This window comes from Berghia stephanieae, chromosome 8 (genome assembly GCF_034508935.2).
Source record: "Berghia stephanieae isolate SIO BIC M18660-M18661 chromosome 8, UCSD_Bste_1.3, whole genome shotgun sequence".
Lineage (NCBI taxonomy): Eukaryota > Metazoa > Mollusca > Gastropoda > Nudibranchia > Aeolidiidae > Berghia > Berghia stephanieae.
The window spans coordinates 28,331,155-28,358,654 of record NC_088367.1 but is presented as its reverse complement, the minus strand read 5'-3'; the positions used below and the strand labels follow the sequence as shown (position 1 = coordinate 28,358,654).

At 36.6% G+C, this 27,500-nt stretch overlaps 1 protein-coding gene across 1 annotated transcript in view; it reads left to right on the top strand.

Moving 5' to 3' along the window:
• LOC144978466 (glutamate receptor ionotropic, kainate 3-like) overlaps positions 1-27,500 on the top strand; it is a 146,130-nt gene that overhangs the window by 88,858 nt on the left and 29,772 nt on the right. The window contains exons 6-7 of the mRNA XM_078924580.1: positions 11,769-11,822; positions 19,461-19,560. Coding sequence (XP_078780706.1) covers positions 11,769-11,822; positions 19,461-19,560 — 154 coding nt within the window. The remainder of the gene's footprint in view (positions 1-11,768; positions 11,823-19,460; positions 19,561-27,500) is intronic.

Sequence of the window (27,500 nt, the reverse complement as noted above, 5' to 3'; positions counted from 1 at the left end):
TCAAACCTTGATTTGTAAAAATAAACATAATTTTCAAAACTGACAAACCATCTATCTAGTGAAAAGTATTTTCGTAAAATCAATTATCTTGCATGACATGAGCTACCGTGAGCAAGGTGTTTTGTTTTTGTTTTTATTCTTTTTCACCTGAACTTCTGTAACTTAATAATATTATTCAATGGCTTAGACCGGATAGAACTTGTCTCTTTTCATCGGCGGATTACAAAACTGATAGATGTTAATGCGGAGATAGAGGCAATTGATATCGAATGCGACCGTGCGACGTGCACTTATCTGTAGGTCTGATAACCCATTTTATAATGGGTTCATTGATTGTTGTAATGGAAATCTCAAAAAATGACGCAAAATATTGTCCATTACAACAATGTTAAACTAGGCCCATAAGTGGGTTCGGATGTCAGACCTGCATATATGAATACGTCGAATGCAATCCATCATTTCAAAACGACAGTATTTCAAACTGATTTAGAAGGTTTATGTGGTTTAATGCTATCACACATTCGCCTTCGGATCCCCCCTCGTGGATCTTTACCTTGCAGTTGGTGAGGGGGCTTGAGGCACACGGGAGGGCAAAGGTGTAAATCCCGGTCGACCGTCACGAGACCATCCCGGGTATCGAGCCAACGAGCCACATGAGCTGCTCGCCCCGGTGTGTGACTAAATTTGATCCAAACCCGGTGCCCGAATAGCAGCCCTATCCCGGGCGCCACACTATTGTCCTTATGTCGAGTCCCAAACAGTCCCGTCAATGGCGAAGCGGTCTGCCGCCTAGCCAAATAATACCGCGTTCGTGTCGCCCGGGTCGTCGGCACGTCCGAGAAAAAAGCAAACGTCCCATGCATCAATCGATTCGCGGCCTGCCGATTGGAAAATGCGACGGCGGGGATGGCGAACTGACGCGTATATTGTCCCTGAACGTCGAGAGCCAGAGTATGGCAAAAAATGAGCTTTTATCAAAGCTACTGGCCGTTCATTGCGTTGATATCCTCCTTTTACAGGAGACCCACCTTTATTCAGGCGCGCAATCTTCCCGATTCCAGATCCCAGGCTATACGGTGGTCCAACGCGAGGACACTTCGAGGCTCAAAGGAGGGGTTAGCGTTTACGCTAAAGAGCCATTGAAGGTAAGGGTCATTGAGAGCGTAACGGACAGCAATGGGGTGAACCGAATTTCCGTGGAAGTAGGTGGACTGTGTTTGCATAATATTTACAAACCACCTAGAGCGACTTGGACTACACCACCGGTACCGGTGGTCAGCCATCCTTCCATCTGTCTGGGAGACTTTAATAGCCACCATCACGAATGGGGCTACCGAGACTGCAACGAGGCAGGAAGACAACTCCGCTCATGGATGGACTGTAATGATCTACACCTAGTGTACGATCCTACAGCCAAGGGTACCTTCCGGGGTACCCGCCATAAGAAGGAGTATACTCCAGACCTCACCCTCGTAACGAAAGGCGCGAACGGTGAACCGTTGCAGGTGAAGCGGACAGTCCTCGGGGACTTTCCGCATAGCCAGCACAGGCCGGTTCTTGTCACAGCTGGGGTGACAATACCGAGGGTGCAGTCTCTCCCACTTTGCAGATGGAATTTCAGGAAGGCTGACTGGGAGGAATTCAGTTCCTATATCGAGCAGGTCTGCCCTGCCATTCCTCCCAAGTCCAAGAATATAACCAGATTTAGTAGGCTACTGGTTAAGAGCGCTCAACGCTCTATTCCACGGGGCAAACGGAAATTCTACACCCCTTGCTGGACAGCAGAGTCGGAAGAGCTGTACCGAGAGTACCAGCAGACCCAGTCCCAGGACACAGCCGATAGACTACTCCAGTCTCTGGCAGAGGGAAGGAAGCAACGGTGGCAGGAGACCGTGGAAAGTCTCGACTTTACACACTCCAGCCGCCACGCTTGGCGTTTGATAAAGAAATTGGACCCAGATCGGAATTTCGCGAAGGCTGCACCGGAATGCGAGGCAGACACAATTGCCAAGAATATTAAGAACCGTAGCAAGCGGGTCCCTAATCAGGCTTTTGAGCGCGGTGTCCGCAAGGCGTACCGTACGATTTTGGACTCGCTACCTGCGGAGGAGTCGGACTGGACGGCCCCGTTCAGTCCCCGAGAAGTGGGTGCAGCCATTAGCGAAGTGAAGAACGGCAAAGCAGCTGGGATAGATGGTGTATATCCCGATATGGTGACGCATCTGGGCCCCAGGGCACGGGCCTGGCTAGCAGAGGCAATGTCTGACATCCTTGCAAACGGAAAGCTTCCACAAGTGTGGAAGCATGCGAAGATAGTTGCCATCCTGAAGCCAGGGAAGCCGGCGAAGGAGGCAGACAGTTACAGACCCATATCGCTGCTGAGCTGTCTTTACAAACTGTTGGAGCGTGTTCTATTAAACCGATGGGGGCCGGTCCTAGACGCTGCCCTGCCACCTGAGCAGGCAGGCTTCAGGGAAGGGAGGTGCACCACGGAGCAGGTCATTGCCCTTACAGAGCATATTGAGCACGGGTTCGAGAGAAAACAGCAAACAGGTGCTGTGTTTATAGACCTATCAGCGGCGTACGATACGGTCTGGTGCGATGGGTTAATGCTCAAACTTGCAAAAATCATAAGGTGCAAAAAGACCTTGAAGTTGTTCTCTTCGATCTTAGGGGAAAGGCAATTCCACGTCGCGCTGGGAGACGCCACGAGCAAAGTTAGGAAATTGAAGAATGGGGTCCCTCAGGGGTCGGTACTTGCGCCAATGTTGTTTAACGTTTACATTAGCGATATGCCGAACACTTCCTCCCTGAGGCTGGGATACGCAGACGACTGGGCACTCGTTACTCAGAGTAAAGTGTGGACCCGTCTCGAGAGCGTACTCAGCGAGGACGTCACCAGACTCAAATCCTACTTTGACAAGTGGTACCTGAAGATGAACACTTCAAAAACCGTGGCCACTGCATTTCACTTATGCAGTGGTTGGCACACCCGTAAACTGAATGTCCTAGTCGGGGACCAGCCACTCCCATATGAGCCGCGTCCAAAATACCTAGGGGTGACGCTGGATCGCAGCCTTACCTATCGGGTTCATCTCGAAGGGGTTGCCCGGAAGATAGAGAAGCGGAATAGTCTTCTGAGGAAGCTGGCGGGATCGACTTGGGGCGCTAGCCAAGCGCTCCTGAGAACATCCGCCCTGGCACTATGCTATTCCACCGCGGAGTATTGCGCTCCAGTGTGGGGTAGAAGCAGAAACGTTGAGAAGGTGGATGTAAAACTTCGCAAGTCGATGCACATAGTGTCGGGAACGCTAGCAACAACCCCTAGAGAATGGGGCCCGGTGATGGCAGCGATCCAGCCCCCCGATGTCCGGAGGGAGACCATTACGGGAAACTGGCTGAGTAAGATCAAAGAGAGAGGGAATGGGGATACCCCTCTCATGCGCATAATGAACGGTGCCCCCGTTTCGAGCCGAAATAAGTCCCGGCAACCCTTGTACGCAGAATCCCTGACTACGGACAGAGCTGCACATACGAGATGGAAGTCGGTTTGGACGAATTCAATCCCTCGTGGGGGCGGGGACCTACACTCCTCTAAGCTTGGTGAGAAGTTGCCAGGCTTTGATACCAGTAAGAGGAGACACTGGGTAGCTGCGAATCGGCTTCGGTCGAGGAGCTGCCTAACGGCCGGTGCGTTACATCAGTGGGGTCTAACTTCCTGTCCTTTATGTCCACGCTGTGGGCAAGAACCCGAAACGGCAGAGCATCTAGTCGAAAGGTGTGTTGTGACGATGCTACCGGGCGGGTTCGCGACGGTGCACGAATGCGGACCGGACTTTGCTGATTGGGTCGATCGTCATAACATAATAGTGTGAACCATAAGAAGCTGCTGCCTTCGGATCGGAAGGTAACGGGGGTTCGAGTCCCGAGGGGCGCATTGGAAAAAGCTCTTTATTCACTTTACTAAGGTGTAAAATGAGTACCTGGCGGTTTACTGCGTGTCTCTGTCCGAACAAAAATTGTAATAAAATTGTAATGTCTCATCCTACACGTTAAATGTTGTATTGGCTAGTTGTGACGCTCTTTAAGACCATGTTTAGTGGATATTGCGATAAATAAAATCTCAGAGTGTTAAAAAACAATCTCGAGTTAAAATTTTATTCAAGAATATGACACTGGGAAATATTCTATCTCTGTTATCTATAAGAAAATGATGAATGCACTTTATTAAAGTGACAAACGCTAAAATGATCCAGTTCTGAGCTTGAGTTTTGAGATTTTTTTATATAGTGCAATATCCACTAAACGTGCTCAGAGCACTTTACAAAGGGTCCCTAACCAACAGCAACATTTAACATGTAGAACGAGACATGATGCCTGTTAGGCGATATTACATTTCTTCTTTCCTGACAAGACAACGCTATTAACGGCCAAGTATTCATTTTTACACCTGAGTACGGTGATAGAATGTGAGTAAAGAGCTTTTTCCATGCGCTGAGAAAGCGAGGCTCGAACCCAGGACCTTCTGATCCGAAAGCGAGTGTCATACCACACGACCACATAACCGCATATGTCTGGCTATATATATATTTTTTAAAACTTTAAAATACCTTCTTAGTATCTGGGTCACATCGACATGTACCTTTTTTTAGGCGACGAGTCACAAATTATAAATGAATGGGTCTACAGTAAATCATTCCACCATCTCCCCCCTCCTCCCCTCTCGATTTACGGCCAACATCTTAACTCAATCAACCCTAACACCGACTATATCCATAGTTTACCCGGGTCACTTTTACCCCACCCCTATTAATTACATTTTTTCTGTGACAAATTATAGGCGTAGTATCAAAGCTAATGTTTTTTTCATTTTTACATGTTAATGGTAGTTGAATAAAACTATCTATACACATGCTCATTTCTAATACTTTTCTTCCAATTTTGAAAAGCAGGAAAAAATCTCTAGGATTGAGTAAGTTAATGATGAACGCAGTTAAACAAGTTTTTAAAGGTTTTATTAGCAAACTGGCAAATGAATGCCAACACGCAATAGATAGGATGAAATTATCAATTACAATATAGAGATGATAACATTGGCATTAATTATTGTGGCAAGAACGATATCAGTTTTTTATAAAATAGATTGGAAAATAAAAGGCGGGGTTAAAATCCTACTAGTTGTGATATCAACGATAATAATAATGATGAGGATAATGATGATGATGATGATGATGATGATCATCATCATCATCATCATCATCATCATGATATGATAATGATGATGATGATGATTTTGATGATGATGATGATGATGATGATGATGATAATAATGATAATAATAATAATAATAATAATAATAATAATAATAATAATAATGAGAATAACGATAATAATAATAATAATAATAATAATAATAATAATAATAATAATAATAGTAGTAGTAGTATTAGTTGTATTAGTAATAGTAGTAGTAGTAGTAGTATTAGTAGTAGTAGTAGTAGTAGTATAGTAGTAGTAGTAGTAGTAGTAGTAGTAGTAGTAGTAGTAGTAGTAGTAGTATGAGTAGTAAGTAGTAGTAGTAGTAGCAGTAGTAGTAGTAGTAGGAGTAGTAGTAGTAGTAGTAGTAGTAGTAGTAGTAGTAGTAGTAGTAGTAGTAGTAGTAGTAGTAGCAGTAGTAATAGTCGTAGAAGTAGTGGTAGTAGTAGTAGTAGTAGTAGTAGTGGTAGTAGTAGTAGTAGTAGTAGTAGTAGTAGTAGTAGTAGTAGTAGTAGTAGTAGTAGTAGTAGTAATTGTTGTTGTTGTAGTAATGAAGAAGAAGAAGAGGAAGAAGAAGAAGAAGAAGAATAAGAAGAAGAAGAAGAGGAAGAAGAAGAAGAAGAAGAAGAAGAAGAAGAAGAAGAAGAAGAAGAAGAAGAAGAAGAAGAAGAAGAAGAAGAAGAAGAAGAAGAAAGACGAATTACAAAAAATAATGATTGTGATGAATGCTTTCTGTCTCATCCATATGGTAGCACGCAACTATTACTCTCTGCTTAACGCTACTGGACTTGAAACAGATTCCCATATTATGACTTATGGTTTTTAAAGACTAATTTTAAATTACTAGTCCTAATTTTCCTACTTATGTATGATTATTATCGTTGTTTCTTTCATGATTATTTTGTAATTAATAGTTCACTGTACTATAAATGTACATTTATGATTCATTTGATCATGACCAGTTTTCAATTACCAGTGTTCTGTAATCGTATTTTTCGATTTTACATAGTCGTATTGAAATATTTTTCCTGACATTCAAAGTTGTGTAAAACTGTGAATGATACAATGCAAGCTATATTATGCGATTCTGTAATAAACTATTGTATAAGGCATTTAAAGGATAATTCTTATATTAAGCCTTTAGTAAGATAAGAGAAAATATGCTGTAAATGTCCTAATATCAATTCTTATTTAATTATCATAGACATTTTTGCGGATTATGATTTAGCCTTGATGTACTTCTAGAAGAAACTGTCAGTTATTTGTTTACACTCTTACAGGTGAGTTCTCAGAATCAGGTGCGTATATTCTTTAGTTTGCGAAAACAAATTCAATTGTCAGGGTGCATTCAGCGTGCTGTTGAAAGGCAAGTCGACATTGATCCGCCCCCGCTCAATAACAATAATAATAATAATAATAATAATAATAATAATAATCATAATAATAATAATCATAATAATAATAATAATAATAATAATAATATTAATAATAATAACAATTATAATAATAATAATAATAATAATAATAATAATAATAATAATAATAATAATAATAATAATAATAATAATAATAATAATAATAATAATAATGATAATAATAATAATAATGTTAATAATAATAATAATAATAATAATAATAATAATAATAATAATAATAATAATAATAATAATAATAATGTACTTTATTCATCCAAATGGAAATGCTTGTACGGACGTATAAAATGCCGACAATGATACACACATAAACATAATATACGTAAATATAATGTGGTAAAGTAAAATGTGCTAATAGGTATAGTGTAATAATATTGTAAGCTGTAAGAATAGTTAGATAGTATAAATTTCAAGGGACGTGCAGATTATATAGTTGTAAAGATATAGATATCTAGTAAAGTGTATATTGATGTCAACATACAATAAAAAGATTCTATACCATTTTGACTGATTTTGGAAATAGAATGAAGTGACGTCACTCGGGACTTTGTTATTCTTTTTTATTTATTTATTTATTTATTTATTTATTTATTTATTTATTTATTTTGCCATCCACGTTTATGAGTCACTAAACTGTATTATCCAGACAATACAAGTTCATGGTTGCACCGAGTTTTGTGTGTTGGTCCGTTATATTTCAGGATGGCAATGTTGTGAGCTTCTTAGCCAAGCGCACACTATCTATATCCCCGAGAGTGAATCGAAAGCCCGAGTCTTAGAGGTCGTTCCTGGGTGTCAATAAGTTAATGATTTCGGGTTTTAAAATCCAACCCTCTCCCTAAATAGTAACGCGTAATGATATCATGTTTACATTAATAATTTGTGACGTCAGATTATAAATCGTTAAACTTCACTAAAATTCAGATTCTTTAAAAAGAAGTAGACTCTATCATTTAAATGTTTTTGAAGATGTCTCTTATTCAAAAAAGGTGAACTAGCAATCGGTTGAGCGGTTGGGAACCCGTCCGGAATTCCAAAAAGTAAGAATGCCAGAATCGCATATTATTCCACCCCTCTCATCGGAAAACCCTATCATTTCTTAGTAAATACGTAATCGTTGAATAATGCTTTGAACGCGTTGAATAAAAATGTTATTCAACGATTGCAGAATATTTCCGCACATTTTATTGGTGTGGAATTAGGTGTAAAAGACAGATGATTGGTAATCATAAATAATCTTCTGGTGTGCATGAATACAAATCCAACGTTTTTTGTTTTGGGTCAAATTGTCATTCAGGTACAAAGAGAAAGATAGAATTTATGGTGAATAAAAGTACTAATACCATACCATTTGGTAACAAAACATCTAATAATTTTACTTGTAGGGGTGGAATAAACGTATTCTTTCATTTCTTTGCATTTATTAAACTCGTTATATTTTTATCTTGCAATAACACATACTCGCAAGCTCGTTGTGTTATTGGGAACGATAAAAATAACTCGTTGAACGAATCGTATTTTATAACACCTTATATTTGTCATATCTAAGAAGAGTTAAGAATACATATGGTAAAATTGAACAGAGTTTAACACCACAAATTATTTGTTTGTCCGCAAAATCATCAGTTAATCAGATATCACTATCTATCTGATCTGTATTCTAATGGGAGCAAAGAAGATAGAGAGAATTTTATAATTGTAAATCGTGGTATTTATAAGTATCAATGCCATTCTTTTCATAAGTTGGACGCATTTCCTCAGGTCTAAGAAGATATACAAAGACAATATGATATCAAAACAACCAGATCTATTATTAAGTTTAAATTATCTGCTGTTAAGCTGCAAACTTAAGTCATTCTCCACAAACAAAAAAAATAAAATAAAAAAACAACAATGTGAGTAAAGAGCCTTCTCCAAGGACTCAACTATGTGCCGAGCGAGGCTCGAACCCAGGACCTTCCGATCCGAAAGCGAGTGTCATAGCCACTAGACCACATAGCCGCACAAACAGAAAGACTTAACCCTAGTCTTATAGTTCTTACTACTTGATGAATTTAATTTTCAGCGCAGAGACCAAATCCGAAATGATGAGTCACAATAATTTATTAGCTCTTTCTGCATATTTAACCGTTTTTAATGAAGACATAATCACATCGCCATTACTGCTATCTTGGAGACAATGAAAACTCGAGCTGGCGTAAAGATTATTATAGATAGTATGCGCTTGGCTGAGAAGCTCACAACATTGCCATCCGGAAGTATAACGGACCAACACACAGAACTGTGTATAACCATGAACGTTTATAGTCTGGTTAATACAGTTTAGTGAGAATTGCTCATAAAGGCGGATGGCAAAAAACAATAACAAAGGCCAGAGTGACGTCAACTTCGATCCATCTATAGATATTCTAAGGCCGTTTGAAATGGTCTCGTGCGAACCAGCAACAATTTAACTAGTAGATCCATACATACATTTTGTACTTGATCTTCTGGTTTCAGAGTGATGGCATCGTATTTTTTTTAAATTTCTAATATTGAGCTTTATATAGCGCAATGTCCACTAAATGTGTTCAAAGCGCTTTACAAAGGGTCCCTGGTCAACAGCAACATTTAACATGTAGGACGGGGCATGACGCCTGTTAGGCGATATTACAATTTTTCGGACAAAGACAACGCTGTTAACGGCCAGGTACTCATTTTACACCTGAGTACGGTAAGAGAATTTAAGTAAAGAACATTTTCCAATGACTCAACTATGCGCGAGCGCGAGGCCCGAACCCAGGACCTTCCGATCCGAAAGCGAGTGTCATACCACATAGCCATATAGCATTTTCTAGTCTAAATATAATATGCTGGTCTTCAATAAAAATAATCCATCCTCGATCTTTTACGTCCCGTAATCCTAAGGATCTGCCTATACATCCTGATACTAAAACAGTTATGCCACCTTATGGCGGCCAGGCTATATCTGGAGTCCATCTCTCCCAATCCATCTATCTGGAATCTTGGCGTTTAGAAATTCGCTAACAGCCTGACTCCAAGGCGGAGGAAAATTAAAATTAAAATAGAGCATTTATATAGCGCAATATCCACTTTTCGTGCTTAAAGCGCTTTACAAGGTGTTCCTGGCCAAGAGCAACACTTAACATGTAAGACGGGACATGACGCCTGTTAGGCGATATTACATTTTTTTCGGACAGAGACTACGCTGTTAAAGGCCAGGTACTCATTTTACACCTGAGTACGGTGAGAGAAAGTGAGAAAAGAGCCTTTTCCCAGGGCTTAACTATGCGCCGAGCGAGGCTCGAACCCAGGACCTTCCGGTCCGAAAGTGAGTGTCATACCACTAGACCACATAGCTTACCATCTTACACAAAAATTATCCCTCACTATATTCAAGATGTTGGGATGCAGCACAAGTTTTCTATCATATCTAAATAGACATGAATAGGAATCGTTTCCTCAATAAGGCAATGATGGCCGTATGTCTCTTTTGTGCACATTATGCCCGTAATAAACATTCACCTTTTTCTTTCTCGAATACATTTTGCATTGGTTTTTTGTTTTTTGCTTTTTTTTCCAATCGTTTTCATGTCCTGTACTGGTTTATGAAACGTTGTTAAGCTACCTTTAACAATTTCGTTTCATGCAATCACATTATACAAAGAGATTCTGTTGCACTTTTGCTATTCCAAAATAGAAAGATAGAATAATGAGGTTTTTTAATTTCATGTTCATTTTGCTAACTTTGGTTATGTTATGAAGGTCGATAACAAATGGTTTGAAGAAATGACTTTCCCTTAGAAGATGGTGAAAACTAGATGGAAATATCGTAAATGGTTTAAGAATAATAAGTCTTTGTTACCAGGGAAAGACTTTATGGACACCCTATATTACTGTTATTGTTGTCTCAAATCCAGAGGCGTTTTCGAACTTGCGTTATGCTTTAGAAAATGTTTTCTATATTGTCGTCATCATCATCATCATCATCATCATCATCATCATCATCATCATCATCATCATCATCATCACCATCATCATCATCATCATCATCATCGTCATCATCATCATCATCATCATCATCATCATCATCATCATCATCATCATTATCATCATCATTCACAATCATTCTTATCATTAAAACTATTATCATATTTATATTATATCGTAATTTAAAACCTGTTCATTTCACCTTAATGCCAGTAGGTACTTTAACCCTACCAAAGTTCCAGACCGCCTTCTCTCTATTACAATTCCCTGCCAAACCAATTAATATTATGACATCAAAGCCTTTGTATAAAAAGTATTTTATTACCCGAGACCTGACGATATTAATTCAAATGTACTTGGAAATATATTTCGACAGATGCAAAATCGGAATCGTTTGATGTCAATCTCTTGTACTTAATTGGTTTCCTCTTTATTTTTTATTAGCTAACTGCCATGTGGCTGCACCTTGGTTTATGATTAGTTAACATAATATTATGTAATCCAGCGAACTTATTAACATAAACTTCTTTATCTTTATGCATGAGAATTATAAAAGTTTTAAAAATAATTTGAATGTTAACACGGTCGTACTGGGATTTATTTATTTTTTAAACAAGTTTTTTTAAATATTTTGATCAGAAAACTCGTCCTTCAACTATCGATCGATTAACCCGGTCACTACCACGACCTATACAGGAAAATCGTCACATTTATTACGATTCCACCAACATTTATCTCATTCTATTTTCTTTTGAAATCACAAAATTTGAAGATTTGAATAATTACAGTTATAAGAGTAAAGGCTTAAAAATCAATGTTGATGTTAGAAGGGGTTGATGTGTAGTGGATAATCGTGAAAAGAGTAAGCAGAGAGTTAAAATGACTCATTTCGTCAAAAACTCTTTAAAATGGGACTTTAAAATGTCACGTGTTTAAGAGTTTTGTTTGTATTGTTTGTTTTTTAAACATTTTTCTTTAGTTTTTAGTTTTTGTTGTTGTTTTTATGGTGGTTTTTTTATGAGGGTCTTTTTAATCGATTAAAATTTAAAGGACGACCACACTTACAACGTTGTAATTTATATCTTACAGGCACAGACGCTTCACCTCCTGCACTGGACAAAAGATTGGTTCATCACGTACCCTGTAAGTAATTCTTTAACAATTCATTACGACTATTGCTACAGCTTTTTCTTATACCAGCATATCCAACTGAGGTATGAATGAGTACTCGGCTAAAGGCAATGATGGATGTTTTAAGGGTGTTTGTATTTAGAGTACACAAACATGCAACTTGTACAGTATGAAATTAAAATTTGGTTCCACATCTTCCGCTTCTTCTTCTTCTTCTTCTTCTTCTTCTTCTTCTTCTTCTTCTTCTTCTTCTTCTTCTTCTTCTTCTTCTTCTTCTCCTCCTCTTCTTCTCTTCTTCTTCTCTCTTCTCTCTCTCTTCTCTTCTTCTTCTCTCTTCTTCTTCTTCTTCTTCTTCTTCTTCTTCTTCTTCTTTCTTCTTCTTCTTCTTCTTCTTCTCTTCTTCTTCTCTTCTTCTTCTTCTTCTTCTTCTTCTTCTTCTTCTTCTTCTTCTTCTTCTTCTTCTTCTTCTTCTTCTTCTTTCTTCTTCTTCTTCTTCTTCTTCTTCTTCTTCTTCTTCTTCTTCTTCTTCTTCTTCTCTCTTCTTCTTTTTTCTTCTTCTTCTTCTTCTTCTTCTTCTTCTTCTTCTTCTTCTTCTTCTTCTTCTTCTTCTTCTTCTTCTTCTTCTTCTTCTTCTTCTTTTTCCTCCTCCTCTTCCTCTTTTTTTCTTTTTCTTCTTCTTAGACCAAGAGAAGTCATATGAATATTAATGTTAAATAATAATAATGATAATGATGATGATGATGATGATGATGATGATGATGATGATGATAATAATAATAATAATAATAATAATAATAATAATAATAATAATAATATATTATTATTATTATTATTATCATTATTATTATTATTATTATTATTATTATTATTTTATTATTAGTAGTAGTAGTAGTAGTAGTAGTAGTAGTAGTAGTAGTAGTAGTAGTAGTAGTAGTAGTAGTAGTAGTAGTAGTAGTACTATTATTATTATAAAAATGATAATAATAATAATAATAATAATAATAATAATAATAATAATAATAATAATAATAATAATAATAATAATAATAATAATGTTCATTTGAGTCGACGGATGATAGAATTACCCGTAATTTTTTTTTTTAAAAAAAAAGCTTTTTCAAGTCTATCTATGACAAGAGTTATAAATTTTACATTTGCCAGTAATGTAATTCTGTGCAAAATTTAACACGGGCTCTATACTGAACAATTTTGACTACCAACCTTATTTTTCTAAAGAATAGATTATACATTTCATATTGAGACCTTATTCCTTACTTGTCATTTGTCATTGATCACGTTTATTTCTTATAGTAGGACTTTTTATGAGATTGATTTTTAAATAGTATTGCCATCGTATTATCCATCGAAGCAACCAGCAAATTTATAAGAAGAAATAGTAAAAATAAATGACTTAAAGTGTTTGAAGGGTTGAACGTTTTCTCCTAAAACATTTTTTCATGATCCCATCTCATCCCATTACCCCGTCTCATTTACCCATCTTATTATAACAGCAAACCTGTTTGCAGAGGGGCACTGTTTCACGAAAGTGAAACTGTATAAATACAATTATACATGTGTATAATATTATTGTGCGGCTATGTGGTCTAGTGGTATGACACTCGCTTTCGGATCGGAAGGTCCTGGGTTCGAGCCTCGCTCTCGGCGCATAGTTGAGCCCTTGGAAAAGGCTCTTTACTCACATTCTCTCACCATACTCAGGTGTAAAATGAGTACCTGGCCGTTAACAGTGTTGTCTTTGTCCGAAAAATTGTAATATCGCCTAACAGGCGTCATGTCCCGTCCTACATGTTAAATGTTGCTGTTGACCAGGGACCCCTTGTAAAGCGCTTTGAGCATATTTAGTGGATATTGCGCTATATAAAAGCTCATTTATTATATATGATTTGTAAACATTTGAGTGTATTCCTCTTAGTGGGGACCTGTGCTTGTGACTGGATGAGCCTTTTATGTGATCTCCCTACTTTGATGGTGTGCTCTTGGCATCTACATCTGCTTCCTATTTGATCCAATTCCCCTTTGCATTACTTTTTCTTGGCTGCTTTAATTGAAATTCAAGGACTTATTACTATCCCAATTTCTTCCTTTTCTGGCGCTGATATGACCTTAGTGGGTTGCAAGCGCCGTAAAACCCTTAAAAACAAAACAAACAAACATCCGTCTTCGATCATCCATATTGATAGTATGCGCTTGGCCAAGAAGCTCACAACATTGCCACCCGGAAATATACCGGACTAACACACAAAACTATGTGTAACCATGAACGTTTATAGTCTGATTAATACAGTTTAGTGAGAATTACTCATAAACGCGAATGGCAAAAAGCAATAACAAAGACCTGAGTGAGGTCAACTTCGTTCTATCTATATACCCCACCGCTTGTCTTTTATTAGGTCCGAGAACACCAAATGTGACACAACTGTTCAAAGCGGTATTATGTTGATGGGATGCAGTAGGCGCTGGGAATTGAATTTGATTTAAGGCCACGAATATGAAACTTGGGGTTAAATTCTATTTATTATTTGGCTGGAGCAAAGAGAAAGGGGGAGGTGGAGAAGGGAAGGGGGGGGGGCGATAAATACAATTCCTTAACTTGCAAAGAGGTTCAAAGTTTATAATTCTTATTATTTCAATCAAGGTTCCCTACTTGAAATTTTTAAAATTCGTAGTTTCCAAGGGGATAACAGAAAAAAGTCACTTGGAATAGCTTAAGAAATAAATAATTTGCCTTCAGTATGGCCCAATATTGCTTCAAAATCCTGAATATAGTTTTTAAGCAACTAAACTTTCCTTTTCAACAAGATTTATAACTCAAAGAGAAGAATGCTGTTCTGTAGCTGGAGCCAAAACTTTCGTATTTCTACGAATTTTTCTTTGCACTAGACAGGTCAGATTTAATACTAAATTCCATTTAAAAGGGAAAATTCATCCCGACATAATACCGTTTTGAGACGGTGTGTTACAAATGCAGAAAATAGACTGGAAAATTTATCAATAATAACTTAATTTTTTCGACAAAACAGTTTGTTGCAGTCTTTTATTCCAAACGAAACTCCGATGATTGTAATGCCTTAAACATCTTCATCAAATTCACTATTCTTGTGTTTTTGATATACTCCGTTGAACAAAAATAAATACATATTATGAAAATAAAATAGTACAAGAGAGAGAGAGAGAGAGAGAGAGAGAGAGAGAGAGAGAGAGAGAGAGAGAGAGAGAGATTAAAAAACTTTGAAGTGAACGACGACAGTTCGGAGATTTGTTTATTTTTGTTCGTAGTCAGAGAGAACCATATTTGCCAATCAGTTCCGTCATCAGTAGTCAATCCGAATGTTTATATTATGACTTCACTCGCTACGCCTTTTGCTCTCTTCATCATAACACAGATTGACGGCCTTATTTATTCACTATTTAACTCTCTCCTTACCGATCATTTTCAGTAATTTCACAAAAATTGCAGGCTTACGCAGCAGAAGAAAATGGTTTTTTAAAAACTCACACAAGCTCTCTACAAAACAACTTTATGTTCTTAGTAATTATACAAAGACCATTCTTCAAAGTTTGTGATGTACAAGATAAATTAAATCTGAATAAGAAAAATGTATATTGTGTCGTAACAAATGTGACGATTTTGTTGCAGGTGGTAAGAAGAGGGTTAAATTGAACCTCGCCTCCAATCCATTTCCTATTATCACTTCAATGATCTAACAAAGAATTTTTATATTCTTGCGCGTGGAATTTTGATAGTGTTGCCAATCACATCTCAAGATTAAGAATAAATTACAAAACTAAAAATGTCAAACATCAAACCAAATCAAACAAACAAGCAAAAATATGTTTGTAGCTGACGAGAAATAATTCGCAAAACAAAATGACAATATTCTATATTAATTCATGACAATGTATGTTCATTTTAAGCAAATTTGCTGGGTGTTTTTGATGTATTTTTTGTTGTTGAAATATCTAGCTTAATTAACTTCACACCAAAACCTCATTTCTGAACCCTCTTGAATGAGGCGAACAAGACAAGGAATCTTGTTGTAATGTTGATGTTTGGTGTCTTTTTCTGATTTTGTGTGTGTGTGTGTGTGTGTGTGTGTGTGTGTGTGTGTGTGTTTTGTTTTTTGTTTTTTGTTTTTTTGGGTTTTGTTTTTTTTTTTTTGATTTTGTTTGTTTGGGGTTTTTTGGTGTTGTGTAATAAATTAAAAGAGAATAATCAAATAATGATGATGATGATGATGATGATGATGATGATGATGATATTGATGATGATGATGATGATGATGATGATGATGATGATGATGATGATGATGATATTGATGATGATGATGATGATGATGATGATGATGATGATGATGATGATGATGATGATGATGATGATGATGATGATGACCATGATGATGATGATGATGATGATGATGATGATGATTATAATGATGATGATAGTAACATTATATAGCTTTCTCCCAAAAAAAATGGCCTTTAGATAAAATATATATTCAAAACCTTAAGAATCATTTTTTTTTTTTTGAAAAAAACAAAGCATTGAATCGTCTCCAACTATTAAGTTGATAGAATTTGGCACAAAATGTTTTTCCACAATTGATACAACCAGTTCATATCATTAATTATTGGCTAAGATCATTAAATTCGTCTGTCGCACCTTGAAATGTCTAACTACGTTGCATAATCCAACAGTTGCAAAACCTTCAAATCACTTCAAGAATACAAAGTGCCGCCAATTTATAATTACTCACCGGCAAGTCGTCAAGTATAATACACTAACATTAATCATTTTATCAGCAGTTAAACTTCCATATGTTATTTTTCCTTTTCCTGGGGGCTTCTTATTCTTGAGGGATGCTGGGTAGAGGGGGGCGGGGGGGGGGGGGGGCGGAGTGATCAACAATTTCCTTTTATATGGATGCTATGCGTTTTGATACAATACCGACAGCCGGAAATAACGTACCAACACACAAAACGTTGTGTAACGTTTATAGTCTAATTGATATAATTTAGTAACAAGTATAACACACAAACACTAATCATTTTATCAGCAGTTAAGCTTCTTTTTCCTGGGGTTTCTTTTTCTTGAGTAATGCTGGGTAGAGGGGGAGGGGGGTTCAACAATTTCCTATTTTATGGACGCTATGCGTTTAGATACAATACTGACATAATCCGACAGCCGGAAATAACGTTGTGTAACCGTAAACTATTATAGTCTGGTGATTTAATTTAGTAAGAACTAATCACAAAAACGGCTGTCTAAAAAACTGTAACATGGAGCTGTGTGACGTCAATTGCGTTCTACATTTTGACTTGCAATGACGTGTTTAAATAAAACCGTTGAAAACGCGTTTGAAGCAATGTTGAGCTCTTGGAAAAGACTCTTCAGCTACACTTTCTCATTCTCTTCAGGTGTAAAATAAGTACATGGCCTGATGAAAACTAAAGATAGTAATAGTGCGCGCCTTACAAGCGTCATGTCTCGTTCTATGTTATGTTAAATAAATATTTGTGCTGACTTGGGATCCGAAGTAGTAAAGCGTATTCTTGCGCCCCCTTAATGAATATTGTGTTATGTAAAAGCCGAAATTTGTTTCAATAGCCATAATAGAAAAAAAAAACCCAATAATTATTATTAAGGGGGGGGGGGGGGGGGGCAGCGTGGCTCAGCAGTACGGTCTTTGCTTCATACCCAAAAGTTACCGAGTTCGACTACCCACCTCATTGTGTAGCCTCGAGCAATTCACCTCGCGCTAGCTCACTTTACGGCCCTGTGCTGCGGCTGACGCCTGGGTCATTCCAGTCTTCCCCTGGAATAGACCCTAATGATAAATTTCTCCTTGGGGATTAATAAAGAGAATTTCTTTTTTCAAAAATGTATTCAATCTCGCGGCTATCGAGATTATTTGGCACATTATAATATATCCTGACATTGCACTGTCTAGAAAATAATACAAGATGGATTCGCTGCCAGCAAAGCTCATTGAAAAAGCTAAAATACGATCCAAGAAAAGTACGTCTTTGATAGTAAAATTGACAAGACGTTTAAAAAATAATGTTTTGCATCTGAAGGCATGTTTTAAATTAATATCTTGGTGCAAAAATTCTACGCTTTCGGGCAGTCGTAGTGAATTCCATACACACGGGGCATCATGATCTTTATCTGGAAATATTAATAATAATAATTATTATAATAATAACAATTATGATGATAATAATAATAATAATAATAATAATAATAATAAAATAATAATAATAATATAATAATAATAATAATAATAATATAATAATAATAATAATAATAATAATAATAATAATAATAATAATAATAATAATAATAATAATAATAATAATATAATAATAATAATAATAATAATAATAATAAAGTAAAAATAGATTTGTATAGCTTCGACATCTATATACAATTATAAGCGTCGGCGCCTCACAATGACAGGAATAGGAAAACATCATACATGCATACATTAATTACTTATTGAATTCTTTTAAAAGCATATAAATAAAAGACATTAATTTACGAAGATAGAACGTTGTAAACTTTCTACATAAGAGTTTCTTCTAGCTGCTTTAATTTTAACTCAACTGATAACTTTCCCAAAGATCTTGAAAAAAACTGTAATGCTAATTTACTTAATAACACATTGTAGCTTTCAGAGATTTTACATGTATATTTTCTTCGTTATTATAACCAGTCCTCCATAACAGATAAATTTGCAATCAGAGCAAAGTCTACTGGGGGGGGGGGGGGGGGGTGTTGCTATCATTTGAACCCCTCATGGCATTTTTTCTTGTTATAAATCATCTCTCCATGGGTAGTTTAATTGAATGAAATTTGAACAAAAACATTGCGGTACCTACTCTTTTAAGTTTATCATAGTCTTTTTGTACCACTTGCCAAATTTTATTTACTTTTTTCTAAGAGGGACAATGATATCGGGTCTCAAGATCGCTTGTTAGCTGAAAATACTAACATACTGCCCTACAATAAATTTAATTCGTACAGAGCACCATCGCCATTTATTGTATTTCTGAAAAAACAAAATCAAAAAATAAATTAATAAATTAAAAGAAAAATAAATAAATAAATTTTGAAAAAAAATAAAATTATATATATATATATATATATATATATATATATATATATATATATATATATATATATATACAAAGATTTATTCTTTAACCGCGTTGGTTAAATCAGACGTTACTGTGTATTATTATCATTATCTATTTACTTATTTATTTATTATTATTGTAATAACAATTATTATTATTATTATTATTATTATTATTATTATTATTATTATTATTATTATTATTATTATTATATTATCATAATTATCATTACCATTATCATAATTGTTGTTGTTGATAATGATGATGATGATGATGATGATGATGATGATGATGATGATGATGATGTTATTGTTATTAGTATTATGATTATGATGATGACGATGGTGATGGTGATGGTGATGATGATGATGATGATGATGATGATGATGATGATGATGATGATGATGATGATGATGATGATGATGATGATGATGATGATAATGTTGACTGAAGACGATGACTCAGTCCTACTCTGATATCATTATTTTTTAGGATTTCATGGATGTAGCGGGAGGAGACCTTCCCCCATGGCCTGGTGCTCTCTTTGGCTTACAGCTCTTAGACAAAGACAGAGTTCCAGAAAAGTTGATAGGTACGTATATGTAAATAAATATTCATCCCAAAGGGGAAATTTGTCTCGAGGGTCTATTGCAAGCAAGGGAAGTCTGGAATAACCCAGGCGTCAGAAAATTGAGGTAGGGCGAGGCGACTTGCTCAATGCCACACATCGCAGCGGCGGGCGATCGAACTCGTTACCTTTCGGATACGACGCAAAGACCGTACCGCTGAGCTACGGTGCCCCACTCAATTTGGTATTATATCGGAATTGGATTCAATAGTCTGATGTCACGTCGCCCATCAACAGCGGTCATCGTGGTTCTAACCAAAGAAAATCAGTACTTTTTATTCTTCATGCTGGTTAGAACTAATCATATGTCTTGTGATCAGAATGTGTAAAAGTCAAAACATGATCAGATTCATAATGTTTTTTCCCCACTGGATACGCTTTTATGCTCGTCGGAGAAATATGTCATAATGGCGTCCGCCATTGTTCCGATAGTTTAGAGCCAATTACTAAGCTACCATGCGTCATTACGGGGGAAGTGACGTTACGATTGTTGAAGCGTATTCAATATTGCGCTGAAAACTGATGACCACTTGTTGCTAGGACTGGTAAGCCATTAATACGGATGTATTCTTACTATCATCTTATAGTATGAGTTCCCATTGGTTATTCAACAGACTACAGTGCTCTCAACCTTAAAAATTACGTTAGCTATCACATATTAGAAATAGTCAGATGATCATTTCAGTGGTTCTATTCTTACTCAAAATTGTTTTAAAAACGTTATTTTTCTCCTGTCATCGACCAATAACCGTGAACAGATGGCCCATAGCCACTCACAATTTTAACACAAATGATTGAAAAAAATGCATCGTTATGTCAGGTTTTGCGATGCAATTCCTTTATCAGTGTATCAAAATATGTTGATAAATACTCACTAACTGGGCCTATTTGTGTGTTTGACATGTACTAAGGGTAAATCATGCCTTTTCATACAGGACGACAGGGGTAAATCGCAGGAAATATTCTGATTGGTTAATGTGAAGTGAGTGTTCTACCATTCTCTTTTTCTGTTCCCAAGGCTTTGAAAATTTATGTATGACCATCCCCTCAATCTTGTTTTACGTCTGAGTAAACCAGACGCAAAAAATGGTTCTAAATTTAGTAATATAAAAGTTTATCATTGTGAAGATTGAACGACTAAAATCTAAAATTTTGTAACTGATTGTTCGAGCGTTACAAAGCATTAACCAATGAGAATATTCCATGACATCTAGCCCTTTCCGTTCCCTTGACTATATATTTCCAGCCAAAGAAAAGGGCTGGTAAACATTCCTTAATTGATGTTTCGTCCCTTCTTCTTCTTCTTCTTCTTCTTCTTCTTCTTCTTCTTCTTCTTCTTCTTCTTCTTCTTCTTCTTCTTCTTCTTCTTCTTTTTCTTCTTCTTTTTCTAATTGGAGATGTAAACAAAATTGATGGCTTTATGTTGTTTAATTTGTTAATTATCTTGTAGAGCTGTAATGATTCTCCCTTAACTCCTCTGTGTTTGATACTAGATTAAGGAAAACTAAACGCTAGTTATATGACATATCCTTGAGTTCGGGAAGCAGTTCTGTTGAATATTCTAAGATTTATTGAGTATCTTACAAATTTTGGGCTTCAGACACTGTACTCGCACTACTTGAGAATATGTCTTATGATATATTTTTAAAAAGCTTTGGTCCAAATATATGAAATCATAGTCAGTTTTAGCTCTGTCAGGGCCCATACAATTTAGTCTGCAAGAGTAGTATGTACCAGACCAAAAATTCTCTCCTGCTGTTGCATACTTTGGGCAGGTCTGAAGTATATTGTGAGGTCTTCTTCTCCTTCACAACAACCACACATGGCTATTTCTTCTATTTAGAAAGGAAGTGGTTATTCAGTATCAGATACTGAATAGTGCTTTGCCACTATTCAGTATCCATAAGGAACTCTTTTTTAAAGAGAGAGTGAAAAGTGCGACAATCTCGGTTGAATGGAAATAAACTGCTGACCTATACTTCCAGATTGAACACGTGCAGTAACTGACAGTTCGATTCAAAGTTGTAAAAATATTTTGATCGTAATCTTTTAATTTCTGCTATGGTGCAGTTAACATAGTTCAAAATATCAAAAATAAGAGAGGCATTCAAATACATTTTTAAATGTCTAAATAGACATGATTAAATGTCACTTAAAGTTCAGTGACACCATGGCAAGGTGGATATAAGCTGTTTGACTCTGAGCTTAAGGTTCGAGAGTTCAAATCCCGGTAAGGGTAACGTTTTTTTTTCCCCAATATTTCTTTAAAATTCCTTCTGTCTATTTATATTTTTTAAACTTTTGTTTTAATAATTTTATTTGCTTGAAATATGCTTTAATGTTGATATTATACTATTGTTCTTTTATTATTATTATTATTATTATTATTATTATTATTATTATTATTATTATTATTATTATTATTATTATTATTATTATTATTAATTTCTACTTACTTACTATTATTATTATCGGTGTTGTTGTAATCGTAATCATCGTCATTATGATTATGGTTATGATTTTTTTTTAATCAAGTAGTTGGAGTAATTTAATCAGTTATCGATTTATTACGAATATCTTTTATATGTTGTTGTTTTTCATTATTGTGCTCTTCTATTGTTTATTACTTTTTAAAATCTTGCTTTTTTCTGTTGTTGTTGTTCTCCTTGTTGTTGTTTGTTTGTTTGTTTTGTCATCTAAGACAAACCCGATTCATTATAAATTCATTTTTAATTGAGAGATGTACTTCCGAGAATTAATTGCCGTATTATATTGAAATTTACATGACAATGATAATAATAATAATAATAATAATAATAATAATAATAATAATAATAATAATAATAATAATAATAATAATAATAATAATAATAATAATAATAATAATATTAATAATTTAAATAGATACTGAATAATATTAGACTACAATTGACATCTATTTACTGAATACAGATGGTATTTTTATGGATGTTTCTTTTTTTACGAAACCTGCCAAAACACGCCGAAACCCGACAAAGTTATGGGAAGTAGGCAGCAGTGGGGAGTGAACCTGAGACTCAGGGAAGTGTACACCATTGGGGAGTGAACCTGGGACTGGGTTTCGTTTAAAAAAAAACAATTATTGTTTTACGAAACCCGCCAATATCCGACAAAGTTATGGAAAGAAAGTAACAGTGGGGGAGTGAACCTGAGACTATGGTTTTTTCGGCGGGTTTTGGCGGGTTTCGTAAAAAAGTAATTGCTTCATTCTCGTCTGGTACCCAACTTCCATAGTCCGGCTTCATTTCCCACTGGTATCCATCTTCCTTAGTCCCAGGTTCATTTCCACTGATTTCCTCTTTTCACAGTCCCAGGTTCACTCCCAACCGGTGTGCACTTTCCTGAGTCCCGGTTCATTGCCCAATGGTGCCCACTTCCCATAAATTTTGACAATTTCGGTAGGTTTCGAAATAAAAGTACATTCTGAGCTCACTGTCCACTGGTATCAGCCTCTCGCAGTCCCGGGTTCAATCCTCATCGGTGTCCAAATCCCAGATTCACTCCCCACTGCTGCCTGCTTCCCATAACTTTGTCGGCTTTTGGCGGGTTTCGTAAAAAAGTAATTCTCCCTCCCCCTTGGTTTTGCTTTTTTACAAAATCCAGAGTCCCAGGTTCAATTCCCACAAGTGTACACTTCCCTGATTCTCAGGATCACTCCCACTGTTGCCTACTTCAATAACTTTGTCGGATATTGCCAGGTTTAGTCGGGTTTTGTAAAAACGTAATTGCTTTTATGTGAAACTCGCTGAAACCCGCCAAAAACCATAGTCTCAGGTTCACTCCCCACTGGTGTACACTTCCCTTAGTCTCAGGTTCACTCCCCATTATTTGCCTACTTTCCATAACTTTGCCCGATTTTGTTGGGAGATGGCGCATTTCGTAAACAAAAAGTAATTGCTTTTTTTTTTCAAAACCCGCCGAAACCCAGTCTCAGGTTCACTCCCCACTGGTGTACACTTCCCCGAATCTCAGGTTCACTCCCCACTGTTGCCTACTACCCATAACTTTCTCGGATATTGCCAGGTTTTGTCGGGTTTCGTAAAAAAGTAATTGCTTCTTTATGAAACTAGCTGAGTCCCGCCGAAAACCATAGTCTCAGGTTCACTCCCCACTGGTGTACACTTCACTGAGTCTCAGGTTCACTCCCCACGCTTTGCCTACTTTCCACAATTTTGCCGCATATTGTCGGGTTTCGTAAAAAAGTAATCTCCCCCATTTTGTTATTGCTTTTTTACAAAACCCAGAGCCCCAGGTTCACTCCCCACTGGTGTACACTTCCCTGAATCTCAGGTTCATCCCCTCCTCCCCCCCCCCCTACACACACACGCACACACACACACGCTGCTGCCTACCTCCCATAACTTTGTCGGATATTGCCAGGTGTCGTCGGGTTTCGTAAAAAAGTAATTGCTTTTTATTACGAAACCCGCCGAAACCCAGTCCCAGGTTCACTCCCCACTGGTGTACACTTCTCTGAGTCCCATATTCACTCTCACAGCTGCACTCTTCCCATAACTTTGTCAGGTTTCGGAAAAAAAAACACCGTATTATAGTGCAAAACCACTATTCAGTGTCAGATACTGAATAGTGCAAAACCGCTATTCAGTATCGGATACTGAATAGTGCAAAACCACTATTCAGTATCAGATACTGAATAGTGCAAAACCACTATTCAGTATCAGATACTGAATAGTGCTAGCCATTTAGAAAACCGTGTACATGGGCTGCTTATGCGATTTGAAAATATTATAAAGTAAAAATCATCCGATGCCGATTCGTACTGAGAAAATTATTGGTATCATCATGGACATGATAGTGAAATATCTCTATATCTACTACTACTAACTATTCAAAACGTAACTTCTTACATTCACATTCACACAACTGCCGACCAGATATATAGGCGTAAAAATACGTTTTCAATTACCCCATCCAGGAGGGAAGGGTTAGAAAGTTTGTTTATACCTTACAATAATAGATTATAAGAAATAAACAGGTTTTTTTTGTTTATGTTTTTTTGGATTAAAATAATATCTCCACCTTTTTCTCTCGCGATTGAATAAATCCACACCCAAATAGAATGTTTCTACGGTTTTATTATACACAAATGCCGTCCAGAGGGCTTCCTCTTTTCTTCGAGACACTAAATAATAATAATAATAATAATAATAATAATAATAATAATAATAATAATAATAATAATAATGATAATAATAGCAAAACTATATTTCTAGAGCGCCCACTTAAAAGTGCTCTGCAGCGCTTTACAATGAACTTAAACGCACAACCTCCCACACACACACAAACACACACACATACACACACACACACACACACACACAAGTCCACATAATATGAATATAATAAATAAATAAATAAATAAATAAATAAATAAACACCAATCTTTCATTTCATACAGGACAAACCCTCTGGTTAGGCATTTCTGCTCTAGAGTTCTAACAATATCTATATATGCCTTTTGCAAAGTACTCATTCACACATGAATCCAGTGTGGAATTATGCGTAAAATACATCACATAAGAACTCGATACCAGAGACCAAATTTTGCGATCATTGTCATTCATCCAAGCTCAACACCGCCACATTACTTGATTACAAAACGAGACACGGACTCTTGTTAATGTTCGAAAGGACTACATATAATATGTGTTTTGAAATAGAAGGCTTGAAACTCAATCCTATCAATTCCAAAGGAACTTGTAGCCTATGCGCGATTTTCTTCAGATACAAAAGCAGAGGAGAAAACATCAAAGAGCTGATCGAAATACTCTTCAACAGTCGTGACGCCACTTCTTTCGTAATGACGCATAGTAAATTAGTAACTGGTTCTAAACTATCGGAATAATGGCGGACGCCCTTATGAAATACTTCTCCCACGAGCATAAAAGTGTATCCAGAGGAGAAAAACATTATAAATCTGATCATGTTTTTACTTTTATACATTCTGATCACATTATGACATGTGAAAAAGTTCTAGCCAGCATGAAGAATAAAAGTATCGATTTTCTTTGTTTAGAGCCAAGCTGCATGGTTGCTGGGCGGACGTGACGTCAGACTATTGAATCCTATTTCGGTGCCACCGACGCCGACGCTGCATGGCTAATTATGCAGTGTGGAAAAACGAAACACCTGTAAAGATAGTATGCGCTTGGCTAAGAAGCTCATAACATTGCCATCCGGAAGTATAACGGAACATCACACAAAACTGTGTGTATCCATGAACGTTTATAGTCAGGTTAATACAGTTCAGTGAGCATTACTCATAAACGCGGATGGCAAAAAACAATAACAAAGACCTTAGTGACGTCATCTTCGAACTATCTATAGGATCGAATGTACTCGTCACTCACGTGAAAGTCGAATGGAATAATATTTGCATTGTAACTCCTCAAAGAAAATATCGCCCGACCAGACTAACGCAATGCAGCTCCCGCTATGGGTGCTATGCATTTCGGTAAAATACTCACAACACCCTCCACCCGATAAAACTTACACACAAAATCATGTGTACAGTCTAATTAATAGAATTTAGTGAGAACTAATCATCAAAATATCAGTCTAAAAATAACAAAGAGCTGAGTAACATCAATTTCGTGAACTTTCATACAACAAAAACTTTGATCCAACGAAAAGTACATTTTTTTTTTAATGCCTGATTCTACTTCATATTTCTCATGGCACTCTGAACACAACGGTTGCTTGAATTCAACGAAATCTACCATTGATCAAAGCGACTTTCTTGTATGCGGGTTTGAATAGCTCATTAAAAAGAATTTGTCTTTGATAGCCTTAAAGTCTGTAGAAAGAATGAAGCTAACGTTTCTCAAGCCTTTGTTATTGTTTTTTATGCCATCCGCGTTTATAAGTATTTCTCACTAAACAGTATTACCCAGACTATAAACGTTCATGGTTATACATAGTTTTGTGTGCTGGTCCATTATACTTCCGGATGGCCATGTTCGGAGCTTCTTCGCCAAGCGCATACTATCTATTGAACGAGACTTCACTCAGCTCGCTGTTATTGTTTGTAGACAGTCATTTTGGGGATTAGTTTTCACTGAATTCTATCAATTTGGCATTTTTAGTCTGTTGGTACTTTATTTTGTGCTCTTGGTTTTTAAAGTATTTTACCTAAACACATAGCATCAACAGAGTTACAGTTTTATCTGGTTTAGCAAATAAGAGAATAACGGTCTATTGTTGAAAAGGGCTTTAGCGTTTCCATTGCGCAGTATCCACCAAATGTACTTAAAGCGCTTTACAAGGAATCCCAAGCCACACAGAAGCACTTAATATGTGGGGTCGATTGTAACCATTTTAATTTATAAAACCTGGTTCTTGTTTAAGTGAAGGAGGGAGTGTGGGGGGGGGGGGGTTCTGTGTCATTATGGATCTCTCTTTGTGTTTGTGTGGGTGTGTATGTCAGTGGGGGGGGGGGTGTTGATCATTCTACTTATTGATTTAACTTTCCGCAAATTTCCAAAGCAAGTTTGTTATTGTCACACCCATTCGTTCGTAGTAGTGTGAAGAAAAGTTCATTCATTTATTACAATAAACAATTCTTATAGTGCCAATTCTCCCAGCTCTTCAGGATTCATTACCTGATTTGTGTTTTCTGCGTGCATGTGTGCGTGTGCGCGCGCGCGAGCGTGTGTGTATGTGTGTGTGTGTGTTTGCAAAGGATAATAAATTACCTCAACAGGGAAGAAAAGTCGGTACGTCAGACCTCCTACTTTTCCGGTTCCAAAATCATTGGAAGTGTATATGTACAACCAGTCCTTAGGAAGACTAATAAATGAATAGGTTACATATCAAATCATAAGGAATCATAACTTTTATAGTAT